Source organism: Uloborus diversus, chromosome 6 (assembly GCF_026930045.1).
Source record: "Uloborus diversus isolate 005 chromosome 6, Udiv.v.3.1, whole genome shotgun sequence".
In the NCBI taxonomy this organism is placed as follows: Eukaryota; Metazoa; Arthropoda; class Arachnida; order Araneae; family Uloboridae; genus Uloborus; species Uloborus diversus.
The window spans coordinates 96,876,586-96,901,441 of record NC_072736.1 but is presented as its reverse complement, the minus strand read 5'-3'; the positions used below and the strand labels follow the sequence as shown (position 1 = coordinate 96,901,441).

Here is a 24,856-nt window from a genome sequence, read left to right as displayed (position 1 = left end):
AGCAGTGTGTATGATTGTAGCGTTAATAAATCTTAGTGCATGTTTTATTTTCCCAATTTTTTCTTCAATTTCTTGGGCCGTTGTGTCCTTTTACGGACACAACGTCCCCCCGTGCGCCCTCCTTCCCCCACTGTGGAGGCTGCGAGTACACAGATCCGGGCCTGTCCACAAGGGAGGGTTTACAGCACATTCTTGACGTAAGCGCTTTCTGAAATTCGTTATGTTGTTAAAAACCGAAGCATTTAGCATATATTATTTAGACTGTGCCATTGAAAAAGAAATGGGGGGGGGGGGAGCGGGATTTTAGTGGGTTTTTGAGCTTATTTGAAAGTATTGGCTCTTGGAGGGTGAATGTCATTTGCAAGGATGTGTGCTGTTACCCTTGGGGTGGAAGATTGTTACTAGGGTTTCCAATCCCAAAATGACGATCCCAAATCCCACGGAATCCCACAGAATATTTAGCAGGATTGATAAATCCTGCGGTATTCCCAATCCCGCAACTTTTTTTCCAATTAAGCATTTTCCAACTTTTGCCGCTCATAAAATGACTATTTTCACAAGCCATCTGAAGTTTGAATCTTCTTCCTCATATATCTGCATTCTACAAGAGGAGCAAGAAAAACTATGTGTCTCTTATGACCAACAATGGATTTAACATTTAAGAACACAATAAAAATAGAGTGTATTTTTCTGAGAATAAATTGGTATTCTCATACGGGGGGGGGGGGGAGGTTTCAGTTTTCATACGTTCAACAATTGAGAAAATGCGTAAAACTTATAAGCATTTTCGAAAACCATCACTAAAATTTAAAATCCAATAAATTATGCTTTACAAAAAATAGAGAAAGTGTATTACACATTCCAAAACCCACTGCAGTAGCCTAAATGCAATGTTGGAGAACTTCTGTAAGCTTTAGTAGTGCACTCAAAGTGTTCAAGCTACGAAAAGTGAACTTCAAAGAAGAAAACAGTGAAAAATCTGACATTATTTATATATTCGGCACGACTTTAAAAGGTGCAACAGAAAGCTGTATGAAACACAGTTTGACTCGCATGACAGTGCATTAAGTTAAGCTGCTCATGTTTTTGAATTGCTCTTTAAAGTCAGAGGTAAAATTAGCGAAATTATCAAAACACTTTTACTGAGACTACGACTTGGTGAAATATTGAAATCAAGCACTATTCACCCCTTGCTGCAATGAATCAAATTCACTGATACAATGACCTACGTTAATGAAGCAACAAAGGAAATTATTAATGCAAGTTAAATTGGATAGAGCAAAATACGCATCCAAGTGCATTGTTTTTGTCCGAAATTTGCAGTTCTTGAGCCCCCATGATCTTTTTCTAAACGTCCTAAATCGGATCTTTTTCTTAAAGTCCACAATTATTTAATTTTAGTAAAACCAATTGCAGTGGAGACACAGCACGTGTTTTCATCAAGTGCATTTTTTTAGAGCAAAAATCCTTTACTATCCCATACGAGCAGCACATTTTTGCTTACCCAAACAATGATTGCTAATTAGGATCTGACTTTGTAGTGCTTTACAATTGTTGAACGGAATTTAAGAATACGATTAATTCAAGTAATAAAAGCAGTCCTTCCTAATAAGCGTAACTTTTTCTATTTGACATAAAAATTTAATTTTTAGAAGAATAAAGTCAATCCTGCAGGATTGACTCCTTACAATCCCAAATTTCTGCGGGACCGAATTCTGTGCAGGATTGAAAACCCTAATTGTTACCCCTAAAGACATGAATACTTAAGCTCTTTCTAATAAATGTTCATAATATGGTTAAAAACTGAGGTATTTACTATATGTTATATAAAACGGGAGTTCTCAACCGTTTAGGTTCTGCACCCCTCTTGAAATCCTTATGTGAGGTCTACCCCCCCCTCCCCCCACACATACTATGGTCATACATGGTCATTACGAATAGTAAAATTGTAATTTGAAACTAAAGCTGGTAATTAAATGAAAGTATTGATAAGTTTACATGCATTATACCAGACAGACCGGTTATCACATCCTGAGACTGCAGTTTCATTCTTATGAGAACTCCTCAGTCAAGAATAGCGAATAACGGAGCTGGAGGCAAATGTCAGAAGCTGAGAGTGCTAAAACGCTGGTAGATAAAACAAATTTATCTCACCAGCAAGTGTCCGCAGCATGGTGCGGTTCAACTCATGAATTAAGGGCAAAGCTTGGGGAAAAACAGTAAGTTACAGCCCCAAAGCCAGGGCTGAAGCAGAAGGTAAGGGTGGATCCAGCTTCATATTGTGGAGGAGGTCATTATTGGAAGGGGGAGTCAGATTGCAATTTTGGTGCTCAAAAAGCTGAGATGGGGTCCCCTAAAACCATGCCTAATGGGTAGATGTAGTATTCGTTTAAAAGCTTAAGCTTTGATTGCTCAAATGAAATCGTGAATTAAGGGCAAAGCTTGGGAAAAAGCAGTAAGTTACTGCTTCTAAGCTTAAGCTTTGATTGCTCAAGTGAAATGTTCCAAGTCATGTTCATTTTGTTGAATGAACATAATGTACAAAGATCCTTTTTGTACTTAAAGGAAACTCCATCTTGTCTTTTGCAATTTTATTTCTGTAGATTATTAAAAATTGTAAAACAAAAGAGCCAATTTTGATAATTATTAACTGTCTGAAACATCTGTACAAATATTTTTCATTCAATTTTAATTTGCCCTTGTACTTTGACATTAGATGTTATTTCATAAAATTTAACAACTTTTCATGTTTTTATCAATAGATTAACTTTTTTTTTACCCTTTGAAACTTTAGCTAATAGTTCTCTTTATAAACAAAAATATGAAAGAGCGATTAGAGACATGGAAATCATGAAAAGAAGAATGCAACAGCAACATGAAGAGGAAATGGAACAAAAATCTATGCTGAAAAAGGCCTCTGATAAAAGGGTATGATTCTTTTCTTTTTAAAGACTAGCTACATTGCTTTGCTTTGCCCACCTTGAGAGTAAAAATTGCGTCAAGTGACATATATTCAACAATCAGGCTTAAATAAAAGAGGAAAAAAAAACACCATGCAAAATTTCCCTCCCAAACAATGTCGATAAATATTAAAATATTTTTAAGAAATGAAAATGCGAAAGATGTATTTTAAAAGCGTAACCATAGAAACACCAAATAAAATGGTTAACAATTAAATGAAGATGACATTTTTCGAACTTCATTTAAAAACGCTTGTAACTTTTTTCCTTTGTAGATAGAAGCTTAGTTTTTCAACCATAGGTCGAGATAGATTTGTAGTAAAAAAGTTGCTTTTTCCAATGGTGTCAAAAAGAAAACTTTGGGACAATTCCTTCCTTTTTATTGGTTTATTTAATGAAAAATGTAGTGCCTAAATTTCAGATAAGCCTAACAAATCTTGAGCTAAAAACGCAAATAACTCCCGCCGTAATTAAGTTAGAGCATTGAAAAAAAATGCGTAGAATTCGGAAAATTCTACCCTTTCTAACAATATGTAATATTAATACGTGCAAGTAATTTCTTACCCCCATATTCGGGAATTAAGTGAAAATTAGGCCTAAATTAGAATCAAAAAAGAAGTACTCATCTAATTTTTTTTTTCGCATTGGTCTGCAAACCTTTCCGGTGCTAAAAGATAAATACTGTGAAAATTTCAGCGAAATTGTCCTGGTAGCTCCGAGTTTTGCGCATTCACAAAAACAGACGCTTTTTGGAGACTTCATTTTATACTATGTAGAGATGAGATCAAGATCAATGGCCCTCTACTCCCTTGCTCATTACCGCCTCTTCTGGTGAGTTGTTCCAACTGCCCACAACCTTACGGAAGTCCGGCCAGTTTCCAAGTTAGCCTTAGATTTGGATAGCTTAAAACAATGACCCCTTGTCCTGCTTTCTGTGCAAAAATTTAACCTATTAACATCTTTCATTTTAATAAATTTAAACAACTTAATCATGCCCCCTCTGACTCTCCTTTGCTCCAGGCTGTATATATTTTTCCTTTTAAGTCTGGTATCATATTTTAAATGTGAAAGTCCCCTTACTAGTCTAAGTGCCCTTCTTTGAACCCTTTCCAATAAAGAAATATTTTTTCTGAAATAAGTTGACCAATACCCCATTTCAAAATACATTTACTTGTAGAAAAATGTTTTTCACTTTTGTTGCACCGTTTTTTCCTGTGCATAATCCACAAATTATCTGTTAAAAACGTGTAAACTTAATGAGGTGTGAATTATATGCTGATGCTGCCGCAGATAGTCTGTGATTTTTTTTTCGCTACAACAACAGCGCATTGAACCTCAATATTTACAGTAGGATTCACAAAGAGACAGATACCGCTGCCTGTATGTTGTTTATTTTACGGTGCTTGAATGTTCCTTTCACACGATTCAGGCTATGTAAAATAAACCATATACAGGTACCGATGAAGCCTTCATTCGCACAAGGTTAGACCGATTGCTCCTTTGTCTTGACTCTTTGTCTTTAAGTAATTAGAGTACTATAATCACAATTTCAAGAAGAAATCATTATTTATTCTTTAGATTAATTTTGATTATACCTTAAAAGTCATTACTTCTTCACATTTTCAGTTTAGTTGCTAAAATTGTATGCTAAATCAAAACTTCATGTATTGTCTGCGGATTATACGAACATTTTTTTTCCTTCTGGCCAATTTTAAGACCTGTGGGATTGTACGTCGCTGCTGATAATATGCAGGAAAATACATCGCTCGTTTGGAAAAAGAGTGCCACAATACGAAATTTAAATTTTTCTCCTTTTTTCACTTAAAGGGCTTTAAATGACATTATCTTCTTTGGAAAATAATGATAGATTTTTTATTTTAATATTAGCCACTGGAGAGCACAGCAAACTTACTTTTTCTTAATGCAAATTGCCTGAAAAGTTAATTCTCAATTTCAATCACTTTTCCTGTAAAATTTCATTTCTTCGTATTGTGGCACTCGTCTTCCAATTGAGCGACATGTTCTTGATATGGATATTCATCTAATTCTAGCTTGCTGAAGCATTAGAAGATGTGGAAGAAGAGCGCCAAGTAGCAAACAATGGAAAAAGAAAAGCACAAAAATTAGGAGCCGAATTGCAAGATCTGCGGACTTATGCTAGAGGAGCAAATGACTAGAAATGGTTGAACTGGAAAAGAAACAAAGGAGGTTTGTGAATATAAATAGTTCATTTGCTTTTTATGTGTTTTTTAACTATTATTTATTATTAGAAAAACTTTGTTAAATGGAAAATTCTTTACTTTGATTAGAAAATATGGTAAGACTCATAAAATACACTGCCAGCTGAGTTATTCCATCGAGGACTGCAACTTCGTGCTTTTTAGCATTCATCAGCCCGGAATAGGAAGTAACTGAGCTGGAGGCCGATAACCTCAAAGGAGACAAGAGAGCCAACCAAACTGATAGCTAATGTACAATTAGCACAGGGCAAATATTCTTTACCAAAATTTTCTATAGAATTCTATAAAAAAAATTATAATCCCCCTATAGAATCCTATTGAATTATGCCCCAATTTTTCTATAGGCTCTATAGGATGTTTTCTTTAGAAATATTCTTTAGGGATTTTCTATAGAAAACATCCTATAGAGCCTATGGAAAAATGTGACATAATTCAATAGGATTCTATAGAAAGCGTCATTGAATAATTTATAGAAACATAATTAATTTTATATAGAAATTATATAAGAACCTCCTTACGCTCTACAGAATACTCTATAGAGTTTACTATAAAACCTTATCACATTCTATATAAAACACGTTTCAACATTACGCAGAAATATATTAAAATCTTTCTTGAACTCAACAACCCCCTAATGAATAATTTCCAACAAATTTCCAATTCATGGATAATTTTAGTATCATTTAATAATTTGAAAACCATGAAATTAGTTTGAAAAACATAAAATTAGTTTGAAAAGCTATGGGTAAAAACAATCTAAGATAAAATTAATATTTTAAACCCCTTCCCTCTCGCTCCTGTGAAAATGCCGTTCTTGGGTTCCGACCTCCATTTCTCGCTCCCGTGATATTGCGATGCTGAGGTGTGCGATATTAAGGCGACGAAACGATTAAAACCAATTAATTTCTTTTGCCCAGAATACATTTTCGTTTTTTATGCACCAGATGGCAGAACCAGTCTATTTTAAATGTAATTGCAGAGATGCAGGAAGGAATTTCAGTTTTTCTGTCCAGATTGTGACGTTGCTCTCTATATCTCATGCTTTGAAATCACCACACAAGAAAAATTTACCAATCTTTACTTATGTTGCACAAAAGATTAATAAAATCCTTTTTTAATATTTAAAGGACATATTTCTAAAATTTTTGCTGCTTGACACTTTTATGAACGTTTTCTTGAAAATTATTCGATTGTTAAGGGGTTAATATCCAATAACTATAATTTGAGACATGTCATAAAGATCAGCATATTGTTCAAATAGGAGACAGTAGGTTTATATATAAATTTCTCTAGCAAGTAAAGTGTTAGATCGATATTCACATCAACAAAAATAACCACCTATAGGCATGGAAAAGTGTATACACTTTAATCTAATTAAGAATGTAAATAAATGTCTAAAAAATCTTATCAGTTTTAGAAAAATAAAAATGCACACAAACTGTGCCATAAGTAAAGCATTAAATTACCTGTTACAAGTATTGTGGCTTAAAATATTTCTCCTGTAAATGTCGGCGCAACGCAAGTCCACAATGGCAGTAACGTACTCTAGCATACATGTGGTGGGAAAGATGGGGGAATCACTACCATAGCATGGTAGCATTCTTCGGCGTACTACAAAGGCAAACAAATTGCTGATAGATTATTTTTCAACCAAAGATAAAGAAAAGGCAAGAATAGGAATGTATGCAAAAAAAAGAGGGGGGGGGGGATTTAATATTTTCTCTTTGAAAAAAAAACAATAGTTTAAAGAAAGAATAACAATAGTTAAAATATAGAAAAACAATATAGGAGAAAATATTATAATAGAAAAACAATAGTTTATGCCAAACAATATATTAGTTTTTTTCTAGCACGGTTAGATATTTTAAATTATCAATTTTGTGCTAGAAAAAGAACATTTCTCATACATTATTTCCCCAAGATTTTAGTTTTTTTTTAAATATAAAATTCCAGCAATATTTAGCATACAAACTGTTTCTCTATAGCTGAAGAGATTTTTACTTAAAAATTAAATGATTTTATATTTTTACAAAAACATCATATTCTTTGCGACTCTTAAATGATTTCCGTACAACACTTCTAAAGAAGTGTTTCTAAAGAGTTGTCTACAGCTTTCTGTAGAAAACTTTTCTAAAGATTTTTTTCTATAACGTTCCCTATAGATTTCTATAGAAAACTTTTCTAAAGAATACTTCTTATAGAAAGCCTATAAATTTCTCTAGAACTCTATGAAGCTCTATAAAACATTTTCGTAAGGGTTAACCAAAAAAATAATTTGGGGGAGGGTTTTAAAAACTTTCATGCGGAACTTTGCGGATTGTAGTACATTATTGAAAACCAGCCTTGACTCAAAAAGCGTTTTATGCAATTAATATACATATGAAAGACATTTAAACTGTATTTGAAAGCTCTAAGTTGTCTACAGCTTTCTGTAGAAAACTTTTCTAAAGAATTTTTTCTATAGCATTCCCTATAGATTTCTATACAAAACTTTTCTAAAGAATATTTCTTATAAAAAGCCTATAAATTTCTCTAGAACTCTATAAAACAATTTCGTAAGGGGTAATCAAAAAAATAATTTCGGGGAGGGTTTAAAAACTTTCATGCGGAGCTTTGCGCAAGGTAGTACATTATTGAAAACCAGCCTTGACTCACTAAAAGCGTTTTATGCAATTAATATACATATGAAAGACATTTGAGTTTTGGAACAAAATTTTTTGGAAATTTTTAAATATAAACGAACATTTAAATGTCAAATGGCCCTGAATTAGCACACCAGACGAGTGATCGAGTGACTTAGCCCTGGCTTAGAGCAGTAACTTACTGCAAAATGACAAGACTGTTCTAATTTATTCATAGTGCTACTTTTCATCTTTTTTCTCTATTTTTGATCCTTGCTGGAGTTTTGTTTTTGTTGATTTTAAAATATTTCAAAAATAATGGTTAATTTTCATGAAAGTTTTATGTAATTTATAAAAATTATCCATTGGTCTTTCTTTGAATGATATTTTCCGCATATAATAAATGAAAAGAGTTATCAGATTTAAACATTAATATATTAATCAGTTTAAAAATGTGTACGTCATCTCACCTTTAGGTTTGATGCTGAATTGAGTGCAGCTCAAGAGGAAATGAAAAAAGAGAGAGTCTTACGAGAAAAATTAATGAGAGAAAAGGATCAAGCAGTTCATGAAAAGTATTCTCTGGAACAAGACCTGCAGGTAAGTTTCTGTTCCATTGAAGATATTTTATATGTTTATAAATTTAATCATACTATTTTGTGTTTAGAAGTTTGAATCAATATTAAGTGTGCTGTATGAATGGTGTCCAACCTACTGCCCGTGGCCCCATGTAGCCTGCAAAGCTGGCCTGTTGCTTTGCTGAATGTTACAAATCGCAAACCAGGATTAGTCAGGAACAAACTCCAAGCTAAATATTCAGGCTTGGGTTTCTGAAAAACAGATGCATTAGAAATATTTGATCCAATCTGCGCAGCTCAAAGTGAAGTTGTAACCGGGGTTGCCCCCAAACAACTGTCGTAAAACCTGGAGCCACTTAACATTAAAACTGTATGGCATAAGTTCGGGACTTTGAAAAAGTGACGTGACCTCCAGTGTCATTAAGTCCGGGTGTCCCGATAACGAGGTGTGACTGATACATAATTTCCTTTCCATACATGTTCATTGTTTTTTCCCTTTTCATATTAGAAGTGTACTTTACATATATGAATTATTTTACCTACTCAGTTGAGCTTTTATACCATAAAATTTCTTCTGCTTTAAGCAGAGTTTAAGATGGGTATTAAATACTGGCTTGAAAATATTTTTGTCAACTAATATGATTGTGTTTTGAATATTAGCTTATGTTTGGTTGTTGTGAAAATATTACCATTTCATATGTAATTCAAATAAGCTATACAGTGTAACTTTGATTTAATGATTTCCTCAATTTAATGATACATTTCATTGTATAACTTCGATTTAACGATACCCGATTTAATGATTTCCTCAATTTAATGATACATTTCATTGTATTGAATGTCTATGTTCCTTGATTTAACGATATACTTGACTTAACAATATACTTGATTTAACAACAACTTTTTCCAATCCCTTAACAGTTGTAAAATCAAGGTTACACTGTAATAAATTTTAAAATTTTATTAAGTACTGATTTTTTCCCCCTTTTTGTTCTGCAGGCATCTAAAATCGATTCAGACATGCTTCATGAGAAAATTACGCAATTAAACAGAGAACTTGATGAACTTTCATTGAGCAGCAAAGGGGAAGAAGAGGTAATTCTATTTGTTGCATTTCGATATCTTATATCTTTAAACGAGCAATTCTTGTGGGCATGTATATATTTCTTATCTCGGAAACGGCTCTAACGATTTGGATGAAATTTTGGATTTAATTGTAGTTTTGCATTCTAAGTTCATCTACATCAGTGTTTTTCTGTAAAAATGCGATTTTTTACAAAAAACAGTTTTTTAATATAAAGTCAAATTGAGTTAAGCCTTGAAGTAAACTGTGAATTGACGCATCAGGCAGATGATTTGCAACCATAACAATGAAAATTTGTCTTTTCTCGCTTTAAAATTTTATACTTGCTTAGGGTTGCCAGGCTTGCCTGATATTGGCCACTTTGGCTAATTTCAAACACACTTGGCTAAAAACAAATTCAAAAGCATTATGTAAGTCGATGTAAGGCATTTTTCCTTTTTTAAGTGAAACTATTGCTTGACCATCCTATTTTATTTTATTTTATTTATTTATTTTCTTTTTACACTTCAAATAGTTTAACATGTTTTTTAAATCACGCATATAAATTTTATTTCGAATAAGGGTATGTCTTGAGATTGTTTATGTTTTGTTAAGACAATTGTTATCATTTGTTGGAATGGTTTGTGGATCATCAGTTTTGATGGATATCATGCTGTATGTAGCACTTTCTGGCGTAAAAACCAAAAGTACTTATTAAAAAAAAATTCTCGATTGGGATAAAATCGTGAAACGCATCATAGTATGAAAGGAAGTATTCGGTTAAAAACCGATTTCACCATAGCAAAACTACGGTCAAAATATTTTAATTACTGACAAGAAAATTGTATAGTGGAAACAAACGTAACAGATAGTTTAAAGCAAAATGTTGATTTAATTACATTCAGAATCTTCTTTGTTTGGTACTTTAGTGTTATAAGAAGGTCGAGTACATAATATTTCGTTAACATGAAGCTTTTCAAGTATATTTGGAAAAGTATTGAACCTTAAAAAAACACAATTTGACAAAAAATAATTCTTTTAAAGCCGAGCGAGGCTTGGTCGTCCAGGTACTTACTGTAATTCATTATTTAACAGTATTTATTCATCAATAATACTCTTTAGTGTATAATTACCATTGTGCAGCTATATGCACTCAAAGTGTTATTTGACAATGCACATATCACTCTATAAATGTGCATTTACAATAAAATCCCTCAGCTCTGCCATTTTTCCGAAGAACCAAAATTTTCTATCGAAATGTTAAATGAACTTCAGTTTGACTATTACATTTTTTCTTTTACTATCCACTTTTTGTAAAATAGTGCAGGAAACATGTTTCCTGTTCCTTCCTCCCTCCCCCCCCCTTGATTTCAGCCATTTTAGTTTTTTTTAGAAAACAGTTAAGGGGAAAAAGTGATTTTGGAACAGTTTTTCTTTTGTAAACCCATGCATGATTTTGACAGTTAAAGTGGCAGTTAAACAAAACATTGTGATTTCAACATAGAAAAAATAGTTTTATATGTTTATTAAAATAAATTTAGTAAACTAACATTTAAAAACGTTTTAAATTTTTTTTAATTAACTTGAATAATATTAATTACTAAGTAAAAAATATTACAGTTTTAATATCTGTATTAAAACTGATAATACTGTAATAATCTTATTACAGTATTAATAATTAAGTGATCTTCAAAGGTTAACATCGATCGGGATTTAGTTTGTTTACATTGGCCTTTGTACATCATGTTAAAATCCTGGATAATAGGAGTTAGTGCATTTTTGGACAGCGGATTCTTGGATTAGCATGACCCGATTGTGCTAAAATTTTTAATATTTAGTTGAAAAATAATGCACTGCAAAATAGATATTCAACTGTAACAAATTTAATGTAATTTTAGTTAACTGTACAGAGCGTAAAAAAGAAAATAATCAGTTGTCATATTTTTCTTAGTTATTTCAATTAACAAACTTTTAAGACAGATTCACTAGATTTCAATATGGGTTTTTACATTTCCGAACCATATGACGTTCCTCAATTTGATCTTAGTATTAAGCTTATGAATGAGAGTTCACATAATTTAGTCATTTCTCAGTGTATAAATAATAGGAGCTTTTGGAATTAAAAATTGAAAATTGATCAAGAGTCATTGTAATAAGGCAAGTTTTATTCTAAGATAGTAAAAACGCAGTGTATCATTCTTAGGGAGGGGAGCACTGCATTAAAACTGTATACCATTTGAATTGTTTGAGACACAGCAAAGCAACTCAAACTCAGTTGATTTGATATTGCTTTACTTCGTGATGATTTTTTTTTCTATGAACCCTAAGGTATGCCTACATGAAATCTAGACTGCTATCTAATGTGTACAAACTTTACTCTCAATAGGTAACTCAATTGAAGCGAGCAAAACAAGAGCTTGAACGCAAAAATAGAGATCAAGAAGAAGAACTTGAAGAGTTGGCTGCTCAAGTTCAGATGCTGGAACAAGCAAAACTACGGCTTGAGATGTCTCTTGAAAAAGTGCGCCAAGAACACCGACGAGAGGCTTCTGTGAGAGAAGAAGAAATTGAAGAAATAAGAGCTAGCTTCTCCAAAAAAGTATATTATATTTGAATAATATTGTTATGCTTTCGGTGCCAACTTCAAACTTTCTTTAAATGACGACACAGTTCTTGAGAAAACACAAATTTATTTACAGCTATGTACAGGTGATGTAATTACAACTGCTAAATCAATCATCAGCAATTAAGCAAATAACAATTAAACACCATAAACTCAACGGTCACACACGTATTTAGTTCTCTCGCAACTTTTGGTTGTGTTGGTGAGCTTTTTGCACTGCTGAAGAGGCTCCATTGTAGCCTTGAAATAGCTATATGCTGTATCTACTCCAATATTTGTGCTTTATTTACGTTGTTTTTCACTTTAATCATATTGTAGCACAAAGCTTATATGATAATTTTTCATACACACGTATTTACTTCAAAATACGCGAAAACACAGAGAAAAGCTACTACACACAGATCCAAATACATGCTCTCAGCGCAATGGCGCAGACCAGTCTGGTTTTTGATCATGCGCTTAGGCTATTTATAAATCCTATAGAAGTTTCCACAAAATTCGAAAGCCTTCTCGATGTTCCCTTTTTATTCCATTCACAAATCTTATCGTTCAGAAATGGAGGGACCATATACTTCATTCGAATGTAAGAGGGTTGTATATTCATTACAAGAAACTATTTACTGGTTGCGTTACTAAGACAATTTTACATGAAAGATAATGGAATAAACTCCAAATTTAGCCGGATTACAACAAATTAATCATAAAAATAATTACTATTTACAGAATTTGTTACAATATTGTTATTTTTCTAATAATATGTCCATCAGCTCAATCTAAGACTCAGATGTGCAAGTTCTTGGCCCGCTGCAAAAAATTAGTACGGACCCTTCCCCCTCAAAAATTAAAAAAAAATTAATTAGCTTCTTTCTCTTTTTTTGCTGTGTCGACTTTCCTACTCAACTTTTGAAGCTTTGTTTTAATGTCGTACTTTATTTTTTGAATTTTTATTTATTCTTTCTTTTTTAAGAATATTTTATTACTAAAAAACCGCCTGTCATGGCATGACGAGTGAAAATTGCTTCTACATTTGAACGAAGCCATTGCCTGTTTATTGATATTTTGATAGTTGAAATTGTAATCCTAACTCCAGTGGATGAACCCTAAACTCCAGTAGGTAGCATTAATTGTTTTGGTTTCTTCATTTTCCTAAAATGAAAATCTTACCAGAAAAACAGTTAAGTTACCGGATTGAGTTTAGCCTTGTCAAAATAAAGCCTTTTCCTGCATGTTGAACATTACCAAAACACATTATCAAATTATTATGCCTTGGCACAAGTTTCATTGTTGAAACACATGGGTTACTCGATCATCAGCAATTATTTATATGAGGATAATTTTCCAAGCGTTCCTGGAGAAGTTTGAGTTTTTCCAATCCTGGCCTGTTTTTTTAAATATTTATTTTATTTCTCATTTCATATACAAAGACAGCAACTAAACAAATACCACATTGCATCGTTTATCATTGTTGGAATATCAACCACTCGTATGATTTCATTTCTTTTTTTTTTTTTTTTTTTTAAGTTGTCTAGATGATTCTCCCCTTTTAATCTTGGTTTTTGCAAGTTTTCCATTGTTCTAAAGAATCTGCTTAATTTAGTTAATGATTTAATCTCCATTCTGTATTTTCTGCAGGTTTGGCGCATGCTTATGCAATTTACTGGTTTGCTTTTAATCTTTTTTTAATTTTATCTATTCTTTTACAGCTGGAATTTTCTACATATTCATTTTTGTGATTTATACAAATTTTCAGTTTTGATCAGATATATCCAGATTAGGTACAGAAGTATCTTGATACCCAAGATGTCACATAGGGAAGTTTTGTAAATTTTTGAAAAATCAAACTCCAGTTGAATTTGGCTATAGTGGCATTGTTTATAGTACCAACTCTGTTATGACGTGAAAGATTTTCAGTCCTTTCATTTGCCCATTAACAGTAATGATGATTGTCTAAAACGTCACTTGGCTGTAGCTTCATAAATATTCTGACCCCATTATAACAGAGTTGCACTGTGGTTCTAATTTAAATTCAATCATTCTTTTTTTTCTAAGTATTATTTTGATTTATTGTGCATCAATTTGTGACACTTTTTTTTCCTCCACTTATTTTCTTCACTTATAATCGCAGATAAAGAACTTAGAAGCCCAGTTAGAGAGTGAACAAGATGAAAGGCATCAGTTGATGAAACAGAAACATGAACTTGAGCGTTGTATTTATGAGCTATCAGATCAGCCTCCTCCTCAGGATCCAGAAATAGAACGCAGGCTAAGAAGGGATTTAAAGCGAACCAAAGCACTTCTGAGAGATGCTCAATCCATGTTGGAACATACTCGTGAAGGGCAATCCGGTAAAACCCTCATTAGGCAGCTCAAAAACCAGGTATGGCCATTCATGTGTTTTTAAGGGTATGTGCTTGTTATGTTCCATCTAAAGTTAAGATATTTCCAATGAAGATTACTCTTGATTTTTTTTAAAAGTGATTCCTGTTTTAAATTATTTATTAACTAGTAATACCCACACAGCTTTGCCCGTAGTAGAAAATTAAAAGGTCATTTGGTTCGCCTTTATATTAATGGATGATGAACTTCTCGCCAATTTGCTATGTTAATTTTCCCACCCATGTTATAAGCAAACGTTATGATAATTTATCTGTCCATGTTATAATAATTTGCTCTTTTAAAATTGGAATAGAAAAAGAACAACACCAAATTTTCAAAAAATCGCTTTGAGGTGTTCGCTGCTATGCTACGAACAAATTTTGTGCCGAATTTCATGAAAATCAACCCAAAAAGTCGAGCCGCTATGTGTGTAACAGAGATCCGGACATACGGACTTTCCACTTTATTATTAGTAAAGATTATGTTATTGTTTTTTTATATTTCGCTAGAGTTTGACAAATCAGTACCTCAGAACAGACTAACATAAGTTCAAAAAATTGCAATTTTCTGTTTATTAATGCTTTGTATCTAGAATCTTATGCCTTATCGAACACACATGAAGGTAATCCTAAAAAAAAAATCCTTTGTGATAATTTACCAGTGTTAAAAGGAACGAGAGTCCAATCCTCTGTATAGCACCTAACGACCATTTTCCCACTCTGGTGGTAAGTAGTGATTATGTGACTTACGTCAGTTTGACTCTGATGTACAGAAATTAGGCAAAATTAAAGCTTTGCAATATAATTTGTCATTCTTGTAGCTGTATTTTACAACATGAATTAGAAATTGTTGAAAACAGCTTTTGGTATGTTATGGAGAATGTTTTTCATTTCCTCTTTTTAACACATTATTTTCATGCCTAAATATCTTTAGCTTAAAGTGTATCTACTATTTTTGTGGTTTAATTGTGAATATTTATTTCTTCTTTTCATTAAGAATATATCTTAAAGAAGTTACTTAAATTACTGTTACTCATCCACAACTATCAAATAAGGTCTTATTTGTATATTCACTTCAATTTTATTTTTGAATAAAAACTTCACTCAAATTTTCATCTAAAATGTGTATCTTATTATCTTTCTTTAACCATTTTAATCCTTACAAGAGGTTCATTAAAAAAAATTAAGCATCAATAATTGTTTCATCAGTTTTTAATTAAAATGTTTTTCATGATGTTTTCTTGGCTATTTTCAAACGAACATCAAATTGAAAAACCTGCCATACTTCAGCAATTGAATTTTGTGAAGTAGTATAATGTTTTCTCTTCTTATTTTCAAGCTTGAGGATTCTGAATTTGCAAAAGCTGCTGCTGTCAAAGCTCGTCAAGCTGTGGAAGCTGAGCTGCAGGAATGTCAAACTCAACTGGAAGAAGTTACAAGAGTTAAAAATGAGGTTTGCAAGCGCTTTCCTTTGTAGATAATTTTAAATATTAAAAACTTCATTATTGTGTGAAAAAATTTACATTTTTTGTTTTGACGTAGTTTTCTTTGTAAAAAATTAGTAGCAAAGAACAATTATTCTTTCTTACAAATATATTGACTTATTTTATTTCAGCTTAATCAGTTCTAGTGCAAAATACTGTGTTTAAAGTTTTGTTTTTTATACAATGCATTAAATAGTTAGTAAATTTCAAATATTTGTTTTATTTTTTGGATGACTTTATGTGAATTTGATGTTTTCAGATTAAAAATCAAGAGAAATCTCTTTGTTGTATCGAGTTTATATCTATTGTTTTACTTTGTGTATTGGATGTGCTAATCTTGAACATAATTAATGAGATTTGCCTGGTGCAGCCCATTTTATTTAGTTTTTTTGGACTATTAATATTAACTTACTGTCAGGGAAAAAAGTGTTTTTAACAAAGAATTACATTTGTTTTGGAAATGTATTTGTCATGATATGTTGTTGGAAAATCATTGAATCATGAAATGACTAGTTCAGCCTGAATCTCATCTCCCAACATTTTAATTACTTGTTTGACTTACATTAAGTATTTTCATCTTTCAGATGTCGTTAAAAATATGAGTTTTTTTTTTTTTTTTTTTTTTGCCTATGAAGATTATATATATATATTTTTTAATTCTAATTGAGAATGAGCTGTAACGTTTTTGAACTATTGCTTGATACCATTTCATTTATCTCATGTCCATGTCATTAACTGTTTCATGGTTTTTTTCACTTGATCAAACTAAAATATTCAATGCTTGCTAAATACTAACTTAATCATCTCTTAAATTTCTCTTTGAATTCATAATTTCTTATTGTTCATACTTAAAAAAAAGTAAATTGTAGGCGAAAAATTCGAAACAGAAGTTTTAAAAAAAACCTGTAGTTGTTGAATTTCAAATATCTAGTATCTTGTCCCAAATGATTCATTTTTAACTATATTTTATTTTTGTTTTAAATTTGTTCAAAGACTTAAATAGTCATATTTGTTACATTGCTTAACATATAAATTAATCATTTATCTATTTGTTATGCAATGTAACGACTACAACTATTTTTGCCCTTGAAGGACTTAATATCAAAAATAATATCATTTATGTGCAATAAATTTAATCTCTTTGTTAACATTTGAATTGCATTTCACACTTGTAAATACCTAATCTTTCTAATGCATTTTTAAAATTTCAAGTTTGCTTGAAAAGAATAATTAATTTTTTATTCAATTAAGAAGAATGATTATTTTTTTATTCAATTAATTTGTAGACAGTAAAGTAATGTGGAAATATAACTTTATCATATAATCTTTATTCCCATTAAATATATACTTTTTCTGTCTTCTGTAGTGTGAAAGTCGAGGTTTGCAATTATCTCGTGAAAAGAGTGCTATCCAAACTCAGCTAGAAGAAGCAGAAGAAGAAATGACTGAAGTAATGAAAAAGTACAAAGCAGTTGTAGCACAAGTATGTCATTTCATTATAAGCTTGTAATCCATTATAAGTTTTAGCTAGGTATTTATTATCTTGCAAAGAAATTGTCATCATGAAAAAAAACATATGTTTTCACTGATGGAATAACGTTTAATTTTTGCACTCTTTGATTAGATGTCCATTGATCAGAAGAGTCTTGCTGAACAAAATCAACAGATAGCCGAATTAGAAACAGAAAGACAAATGCTGAAAGATCAGGTAAAAAAAAATCAGTTTCATTAAACTTAACGATTAAAAAAGCACCAGGGTTGCTGTGTGATTTATTTCTGATTTTTTGAATATGTTAGTTATTCTATCATTATACTATGCCCTTGATGTATTATATTATTGTATTATTCTCAATGCTGTAGTTGGAAAAAATATTTCACCTCACCGTGTGGTTTGGGGAACCCACCGAAATTATAGGTGGTTTGAAACCAGTTTACATTACATTTGCATTATTTTTACTATTAAAAATATAAATATATTTTGGGTGATGGCACCCCCTCCCTCTCCTTTCAACTACAGAAATGATACATTTCAGAAACGTCAAATCATGCAATCCTGTTGAAAATCTCATCTGTGACTTTCATAGCACATTTTAATAATTTTGGTGCATAGATAAACTGACAGCTCTTCTGTGTCAATTTTTTACCCAGAGTCAGATCTTTGTCTTTTCCTACTGCATATTTATTGTGTGTTGATTTGGGTATTTTAATTACTAAGCTCCTTTTTATTTTTCAATCAAAGCTGAATTTATTGTTTCCACACTGTACAGCGGGTGTGAAATTTACATCTCATGTTTAAATTTTTATACATTTTTTTCTGTAAAATATCATGACTTCACCTTTTTGTGTTTGTTTTGACTTTAGTGACCCAAAAACCTCAGCACCTCAGTATACAAATGTATGACAGCAATCTTTAGAAGCCCCTTGGGGCATGCAGTTACCCCCCCCCCCTCCCTGCTCAGCATTACAGGCATATCAAATGAAATTTGGTGCAATATTGCCGTTTGAGACTCTTAAGCTGTGAAACACAAAGAAATATCCCATTAGGAATGCTATTATTCATCTTTAAGTTCAATGTTTTGTTCTGAGATATTTCATAATAACGTCTTATGCAATTTTTTCTTTCATTTTTTTCTTTAGATGTAACCCATAACAGAAATTAAAAGTAAATAAATAAATGAATCAAAACTGAAAAGAAGCATATGTTTTATTTAGCACGCACGCTGTATTTTTAGACTAAAAACATTTTAACATAATTTATTTTCCTTGATTTGTATATTCATTTCTTGGATGATTACATTGTTGAACTTACATACTGCATGGTTTTAGTTTCAAATGCATTAAATGACCACCATAGAAAATGTTTATTTATTTCTTACTATTTCAATGTTTTATGCTATATGTCGTCTAAGATTTGTATGCTTTTTCTTAGTTAAGTGAAGTAAGTCATAAGTTTGAGCACCTTGCCACTCAGTCTGAAGATACTCATAAAGTTCATAGACTCGATAGCAAAGTTCGTGATTTAGAATCCAAGTTAGAGCTTGAACAAACGACCAGGAGTCGTTTAGAGGTATAGTTTCTTTATAATTGTATGATTCAAGACTTTTACCTTTTTTTTCTCCAACTCTTAAGCTTGTGTGAAAAAAATGTCAATATTTCTCACACACACACTTATAAATTATATATATATATCTTATATTTTGTTTGAAGTCTAATTCTAATTGTGGATATGGGACCTATTTTAAGAAATAAATAAATTATAAGGAACCCCTTTTTCAATGCAAATTAGTGATCTTTTAGATGTAAAGACATCTGGTAAAAGCCAAACTATTGGATGTTTTTGCATCTAAAAGATACCTATTTTGCATTGAAAAGGGGGTTCCTTGTACAGGGTGGCGACAGATCAGGGAGATCAGGGAAAAATCAGGGAACTTTATCACTCAGGGAAAAATCGGGGAAACATCAGGGAATTTTGAAAAAATAACAAAAATTCAGGGAAATTTTATCAAATGAAGAAAAAAAAATTTTTTTCCTTGCAAAACTTTAGTATTTTGACTCCCTATGATTTTTCCGCCAATTATTTGTTTTAAAAAAGTAAAGTTAATGGAGTGTGATTATACAGTGCTGCATATTTGTGCATATTTTTTCCTCAAGGTCAAAGTAATCAATCGAGCTTCCCAAGATTGTTTCTGTGTCTGTTAAGTTGTTTATTTTACATAGCTTGAATTTTCCTTCCATGCATTCCATGCTACGTAAAATAAACAACCCTACAGGCAAAGAGGAAGCTGTCATTTATGACTTTGCTCCCTTGCCTTTACTCATTGTCTTGAAGTAATTAGCATACTGTTATCACGATTTCAAGAAAGAATCTTTGTTTTTTAAATTAATGTCGAAAAAATCTTAAAAGTCTCATTTGGCTTTTTAAATTTAATTGCTAAAATTGAATTTTTTTTTTTTTTTTTTTTGCTATGGTATTTTTTGTTGGCACTTCAGATTACACGAAGGGATTTTACTTCATTTTAAAACTTTTATTTTAAAACCATATGCATATACATTTTGAATTTAATAATTATTTTTGTATTTTAAAGTTGTTTGTTACTAAAGTAATCTAAGATTTTTTTTCAACAACTAATAACATCATTTGAAATTGAGTTGTGTACGTAAGTAAATATTTTAATTATTTTTTGATAGTTAAAATGCTGTGTTCATTCATTCAAACTTAAGTTCTTGATTAGAGGATAGCTGAATATGACTGGTTGTTGAAAGAATTCAATTTGTTTTATATAAATATGTCTATTCTGCCGTGTGTAGGTAAAAAGCAGAAACTGCACATTTTTCTTTTTTTTTCTCTTTGCATTTTTGTCATCTATTGTCTGTTATCTTTATTGTACATACCTGCTTATTTGGTTTCCGTTGAAAAAACGCGCAAAAAAACGTCTAATTCTAACATTTTCCTATTGTTAGTGCTGAATCCACCACACATTTCTCCAAATATCTCGAAAACTATTTTCTGCAGATACTGCCGTTTACTTGCAAACGGCAGTATTACTTACGTAAGTAAAACTACATTGCCTCCATACTTAAACTATCACTTGTTTGTTATTCTTGCAGCAACAATTATACTGCTTGAAAATTCAGTTTAAGATTATTTCCATTTAAATTTTTTAGTTTTATCATGATTAGATATGTCTTTAAGAGTGGTTTCAATAATTTCTTAGAGTTCTTGTGTTAACTGTTTCCTGGAAGTAAAGTAATTGTTTTAAATTTCCTACAATATTTCTCTGTCGATAATTTAACATTACAATTTTCACCAAAAAATAGGAGCATCTTTTCAAAATATATTTTTAATTAACAGCTTAAACCGTTTTAAACACTGCATTTTATTTAATATGTAATGCTTTTCAGGTAGGGCAAAGAAAAGAAGCCATTATCATTGGTAACGTAAATCAGGGAAATTTGGTGAACTTAATCAGGGAAAAGTCAGGGAACTTTTTTTTCCAGTTTCTGTCGCCACCCTGTTGTAACCCCAAAACAGGTGTCTGCGGTATTCTGCTTGTTTTGTGCAATAAAACGTTGTTGATTTACTTTAGGACCATTTTACTTTATTATAATGCTTTGCTTCATTATTTTTAATTCACAAGATAAATAAATAAAAGCTTACAAAGCAATATCTTGAGTAAATCAAGCATATCTGCCAGCTTTACTGGTTTTTCCTGGAGATTCTCGGATTTGAGCATTTCTGTCAATTGGGTATATGATGTAGTTAACTTACATTTAATTGTACTTTAATGGATTGCAAAAAACTTATTCTTCCCTCGAAAACGCAATATTGCTGTGTGTTGCAATTTTTTCCTGGATTGTTTTTTCCAGTTTGAGGCAGTGAGAAGCAAAGGGATGTAAGTGGACATTTTCAATTTTTGAGTACAACGTGTTTAAAGATTAGCTCCTAGGTAGGCGTAGGCTTTCATTGAAATTTTTTTAAAAATCATGCTATACAGCAGCAATTACCAGGGCTACTAGGACCATCTCTTGCCTCAAGACATAGGAGAGGTCCACCTACCATTTGTACTGGTTATCTCCAAATTTTTAACATTGCCACTTACATCCCTTTGTTCCTCACTGCCATATTTATTATGTATTTTTAACAAGATCAGTAAAATCATCTTTGGTGTCTGAACATTGAAACATTAAGCTGATAAACAACTCCTTTGTGTATTTTTCTGTCTTAAAGTTTGTTTTTCATAAATGAGGTTTTTATTAATATACTAGAAAGTTGCCCCTCATGGTATGAGGGGTGAAAATTTGCTTCCATGACGTACATTTGAAAGCAGCAATTGCCTGTTTGGTGATATTTTTGGTAGTTTTAAGTTTGAACCCAAACTCCAATGGGTTAACCCTTAACTCCAGTGGATAGCGGTCATTGTTGACCATTTTTACATTTCTTCATTTTCCTGAAATGACAGTCTTACCAGTAAAACAGTGAAGTCACCGGATCCAGTTCAGCCTTGTCACAATAAAGCAACTCCATGCATGTCAAACATTACCAAATCCATAGAGTAAAGAAATTACGTAGAGAGGCCCCGCTCTACTAAGAAATTGAAGCCGGAAGTTGCACCGCTGTATCCCAAGATCCTTATCTTCTTGAGATACATCTTGATTCAAAACACTCCATTACAAAATCTCAATTGGTTGTTAATTTAAACTTAGATATCGTTGCAAGTTTATGAAGCACGTTTTTGAAATTGCATTAAAACATTAATTAAAATGCAAACCAATCCGCCAGCTACTTTATACAGTCCCTTTTTGCGAGATTGGTAAAAACTATTCTCGCGAAGCGATCATGTTATCATAACCCCACTCATCATTGCACCGCTGTATCCCATAATTCCGGCTTCAATTTCATCTTCTTTTTACCATAGACTGGGGCCTCTCTATGTATATTTCTTTACTCTATAACCAAATCATATAATCAAATTATCATGCCGTGCCGCGAGTTTCATTGTTGAAACATGCGGATTACTTTATCATCTGCTATTATTTATATGAGGTTTTTTTTTTAAAACATCTAATTACTTTAGTGGATGAAGTTCCAGAGATGTAGATATAGCTTACAAAATATTAGGCTGTAATGCAAGACATAAATTTTTACCACTTTGAGAAAAGGTATTCTGTCAGTTTTCTTACCTGCTTTTGCTTTTCAGCATCAAATTAGTCGTTTGAAGGAGCAAAATGACAGAATGAGAGAAGAGAGTGATTCTTTGCGCAACAAGGAACTACAAGCACAAGAAGGTGTTAGACGCTTGCAGAGACAGCTGAGGGATTTGCGTGATGATTATACCAACTTACAGCAAAAGGAAGCTGAAGCATACAGAAAACAGCATGAATTAGTATGTTTATTTAATTCTATTTTAAAACCAATATTTCTTTTTATTTGTTTTGATGGTTAAAAAACCTAATGAGTTAAAGTTTAGGCTTTCAAAGTAGGCAAAAATAGTATGTAACTTTAAAGTTTAACCAACTTTGTTATGTTACAGAGGTAAATTTTTATATGTGTTAGTAAACAAAATATTTTTTTAATAATCTAAAACTTAAAATATAATAACTGTACAATATGCAACCTATTGAATAAATGAATGCAAAAATATTAAATTCTTTTAAACCGAGCTATTAAAAAATAAAACTTATCTAAAAGTCTTCAGCATTTTGTTGGCATATTCTAATTAACTCTTAACTTTCCATAAATGTCATGTTAGAAGTTCAGAGACCAATTGTGTATTGCTCACTTTATTTTCATACACAATTATATTATCCACTGAGGAGACATTCCCAAACTTTTCCCTCTATATTGAAATAAATAATTACACCCTCCCTCCTCCTTCTCTATTATTCTAAACAATATTTCTTTGGTGTTTCAATTACAAAATAAAGTTTTGAAACAGTATTTAAAACTTTATGCATTAACTAGTGGTACCCGCACGGCTTTGCCCATAATAGAAAAATTAAAAGGTCTTTTGGTTCGCCTGTATATGTACAAATAATGGATGGTGAATTTTCTCGCCAATTGGCTTGTACCCATGTTACGGTTCCACGTTATGATAATTTTGTATCTCGCCAATTGGCATGTGCCCATGTTACGGTTCCACGTTATGATAATTTCGTTATTTACTCGTCCATCTTACGATAATTTTGTTCTTAAAATTGGAATAGAAAAAGAACCACATCGAATTTTTGGAAAATCGCTTCAAGGTGCACACCCCCAGGCTACAAACTAACTTTGCCAAATTTCATGAAAATCAGCCGAACGGTCTATGCGCTATGTGCGTCACAGAAATCTTGACAGAGAGAGATCCGGACAGAGAGACTTTCAGCTTTATTATTAGTAAAGAATATTTGTGTTGATATTACGTTTGTATTTTGAAAAAGATCTTTCCATAAATCTGAATATCTGCTTTTTGAAAGTTTATTTTTGCAAAACTTTGTTATACAGTGGAAAAGCAATGATTTTATTGATCTCTTACGTTTATCTTACAAATTAAAGCCAGTTTTTTTGTTTGAAAATTCTTAGCTTTTTAAACAGTATTGATTAAACATTATCTCATACACATGTAGTGTTCTTTTGACTAGATTTATACCAAATCTTAAAATATACAATAACTGAAGTATATGTCAGAGGGTTATTAAATTATTGTATTATTTGCTATTGTTGATGAAATATGATAGTTACGTGGCATTTTGGAACTTTTTTGCTTAATGTTTGTGAGAGTTGGTTGAATTGCAATTTTTTCTTAAATTTATGAAGTTACTAAAAGTTAATATAAAGTGGAGACAGTGTGACTAATAATAAATAGTCATATTAAAATTGATACTTAACATTTCTAGTCATTCTTAACATAATTATGCATAATATAAGTTGATAATTTTGATGTCTAATGTTAGAATCATCTTTTATCATAAACAAGTCTTTTTTTTTTCTTTTTGTTAAATCCCCAGTTTTCAAAACTTCTTCTGTTTGTCTGCTTTTAAAATCGCTACTATAATATTAATTTCATGTAAATCTAATATATTGTACTGCAAAGGAGAGAGTTTTAAAATGTGGTAATTAATAATTTTAAAAAACTATATGCATTCTTTCAACAGGAAATGGCACTAGAAAACACGGAGACAGATCTTCAGGTCACTAAAAATGACTTGCGCTTAGCTCTACAAAGAATACAAGATCTGCAAAATGCTTTAGAAGATGATTTAGACTCCGGTACTGATGTTCCAGATGACAGGTACTGTTCAAACTTTGATACAGTAATTGTTGAAACTATCTTTCAATCAAGGGCGGATACCAGGGAGCGGCAATGAGGCGATCACCCCTCCCTTGAGGGACTCTCCGTTGGTAAATTTTAGGTACTGGAGTTCAAAAAATG

At 31.7% G+C, this 24,856-nt stretch overlaps 1 protein-coding gene across 1 annotated transcript in view; it reads left to right on the top strand.

Annotated features, from left to right (window-relative positions):
* The window catches only part of LOC129224622 (unconventional myosin-XVIIIa-like), a 190,833-nt gene that overhangs the window by 159,381 nt on the left and 6,596 nt on the right, over window positions 1-24,856 (top strand). Inside the window, 14 exon segments of the mRNA XM_054859106.1 lie at window positions 2,795-2,928; window positions 5,012-5,110; window positions 5,112-5,144; window positions 5,146-5,168; window positions 8,298-8,421; window positions 9,399-9,494; window positions 11,849-12,061; window positions 14,211-14,462; window positions 15,800-15,913; window positions 17,311-17,427; window positions 17,569-17,652; window positions 18,874-19,011; window positions 22,643-22,828; window positions 24,579-24,715. Coding sequence (XP_054715081.1) covers window positions 2,795-2,928; window positions 5,012-5,110; window positions 5,112-5,144; window positions 5,146-5,168; window positions 8,298-8,421; window positions 9,399-9,494; window positions 11,849-12,061; window positions 14,211-14,462; window positions 15,800-15,913; window positions 17,311-17,427; window positions 17,569-17,652; window positions 18,874-19,011; window positions 22,643-22,828; window positions 24,579-24,715 — 1,750 coding nt within the window.